Source organism: Aplysia californica, unplaced genomic scaffold (genome assembly GCF_000002075.1).
Source record: "Aplysia californica isolate F4 #8 unplaced genomic scaffold, AplCal3.0 scaffold00860, whole genome shotgun sequence".
In the NCBI taxonomy this organism is placed as follows: domain Eukaryota; kingdom Metazoa; phylum Mollusca; class Gastropoda; order Aplysiida; family Aplysiidae; genus Aplysia; species Aplysia californica.
Window position 1 is genome coordinate 168,231 of NW_004798130.1, and position 1,897 is coordinate 170,127.

A 1,897-nucleotide genomic window follows, 5' to 3' on the forward strand; every position below is an offset into this window, starting at 1 on the left:
CCACCCCTTTAAATATGTCTCCCTCTCCCCCCCCTCTCGCTGTCCTTCCCCCTCTCCCTCTCTCATTCTCTACCCCCTCTCCCCTTCTCTCTCTCCCTACCTTGTCCCCATTCTGCCACGTGCCACACGCTCTTTCCCAGTCATTAGTGTCGAATCCCGCACAGTACAACACAAGCTACATACAAGAAGGTGAAAATATTACCTCGTTAAGGTAACCTCTCACGAAATCGGAACATTTTACTGTTTTCAGGATCCACAAAGCTGTGCTTTATTATTTTCAAAGTCACACATTCTGTGCAGAATATTGTTTATTTTTACAGATATGAGGAGTATGATATTATTCTATTTAACTTACTTGTAGTTGTTCATGAATTAGATCTAATTGTTTGGTTAAAAAATGGCTTGCTCTTTTGAAAAGAATTTTGTGTTGTAACCTTCCACTAAGTTACACAGTGTTCGAAAAATCTGTTGTATTTTTTTCTTTCTTTTTCTTTTTTTTAGGTACAGACCTTCTCTAATAAGGTTGCTCTCCTTTTCAGGTCAAGTTAGATTTCTGAAACAAAAACTATGGCGAACGCTAACTTGAAGATCTCCTACTTCAACGCCAAGGGGCGCGCAGAGCTTTCTCGCCTCGTTTTGGCAGCCGCTGGCAAGAAGTATGAAGACTTCCGGTTCAAGGGAGACGAATGGCCCCAGCACAAAGCCAGTGAGTTTCTTGTAATCTGTGTGGGAAGGAGACAAGCGTATAATTAGAGAACGTCAGATGTACGTCATTGGCCGGTATTTATAGAAACAGCCATCTGGTTGACGTCATTGAGGGATTCAAATTTGGTTGTCATTCATGGTGGCATCATCATAATGATCATTATCATTATCATTATCATTATCATTATCGTTATCATTATCATTATCATTATCATTATCATTATCATTATCGTCATCTTTATCGTTATTGTTCGCCAGGTTGCTGTTGGTTTGATACCTGTGATCTACATTGTAGAATGGAACAATAACTCTCTCTCCATTTTTGTTCATTTATTTATTTGTCAGCTGTGCTGACAAAATGAGTCACTTCTCGCAATCCACAAATGGAGATATTTGCAAAAAATCACCGCTTTAAGGGTCAAATTTGTAGATTTTCTACTGATGCCATATTATTTAAGTGTAATATGTCTGTTATTATTTCATTCTTAGGTATTAAAAAAACTCATAAGCGTGATGTATCAATTTCCATATGGCCCGAATCCAAGAAGTAACTCATTTTGTCCGCACGTTTTACATTTATTATTATTGTTTTATTTTAACTCCAGAGATTAATGGCGTCGGTGGCCTAGTGGTTAGGCGACCGGACTCGTTATCGTGAGATTGCGGTTCGAGCCGTTGTGTCCTTGGGAAAGGCACTTTACACAGTTTCCGAACTTGGTTGTGTCCTCTCGAAATGGACGTTAAATTCAGAGGTCCCGCCTCTTAAATAACCTAATAGTGTTGATAGGGGTGTTAAACCTATACCGTTTCATCATTTTTCCAAAGACTGGGAAAGGCACTTTACACGAATTTCCCACTTGGCTCGGTTCTTTCGGAGATGGACGTTCAATTCTTAAATACCCTAACAGTGTTGATAAGGGCGTTAAACCTATACCATTTCACCAATTTCCCAGAGACTCCCTTCGGACAAAGTCCCACACTGGAAGTGGACGGCAAAGTGTATGGTCAGTCGATCGCCATCGCAACCTACCTGGCCAGGGAATTTGGTAAGTCAAGGATTGATGAATTTAAAGAAGCGAAGTGTTGGGGAGTATATGGGTGTTTGGCGGGGGCTCTGGTGTGTGTGTGTGTGTGTGTGTGTGTGTGTGTGTGTGTGTGTGTGTGTGTGTGTGTGTGTGTGTGTGTGTGTGTG

General features: G+C 41.0%; 1 protein-coding gene across 1 annotated transcript in view; it reads left to right on the forward strand.

The window, feature by feature from the left end:
• Positions 1-512: 512 nt before the first annotated feature.
• Positions 513-1,897, forward strand: part of LOC101864486 (glutathione S-transferase 1) — a gene marked incomplete in the record, with an annotated part of 6,375 nt that continues 4,990 nt past the window's right edge. Inside the window, 2 exon segments of the mRNA XM_013089026.2 lie at positions 513-706; positions 1,659-1,751. Coding sequence (XP_012944480.1) covers positions 568-706; positions 1,659-1,751 — 232 coding nt within the window.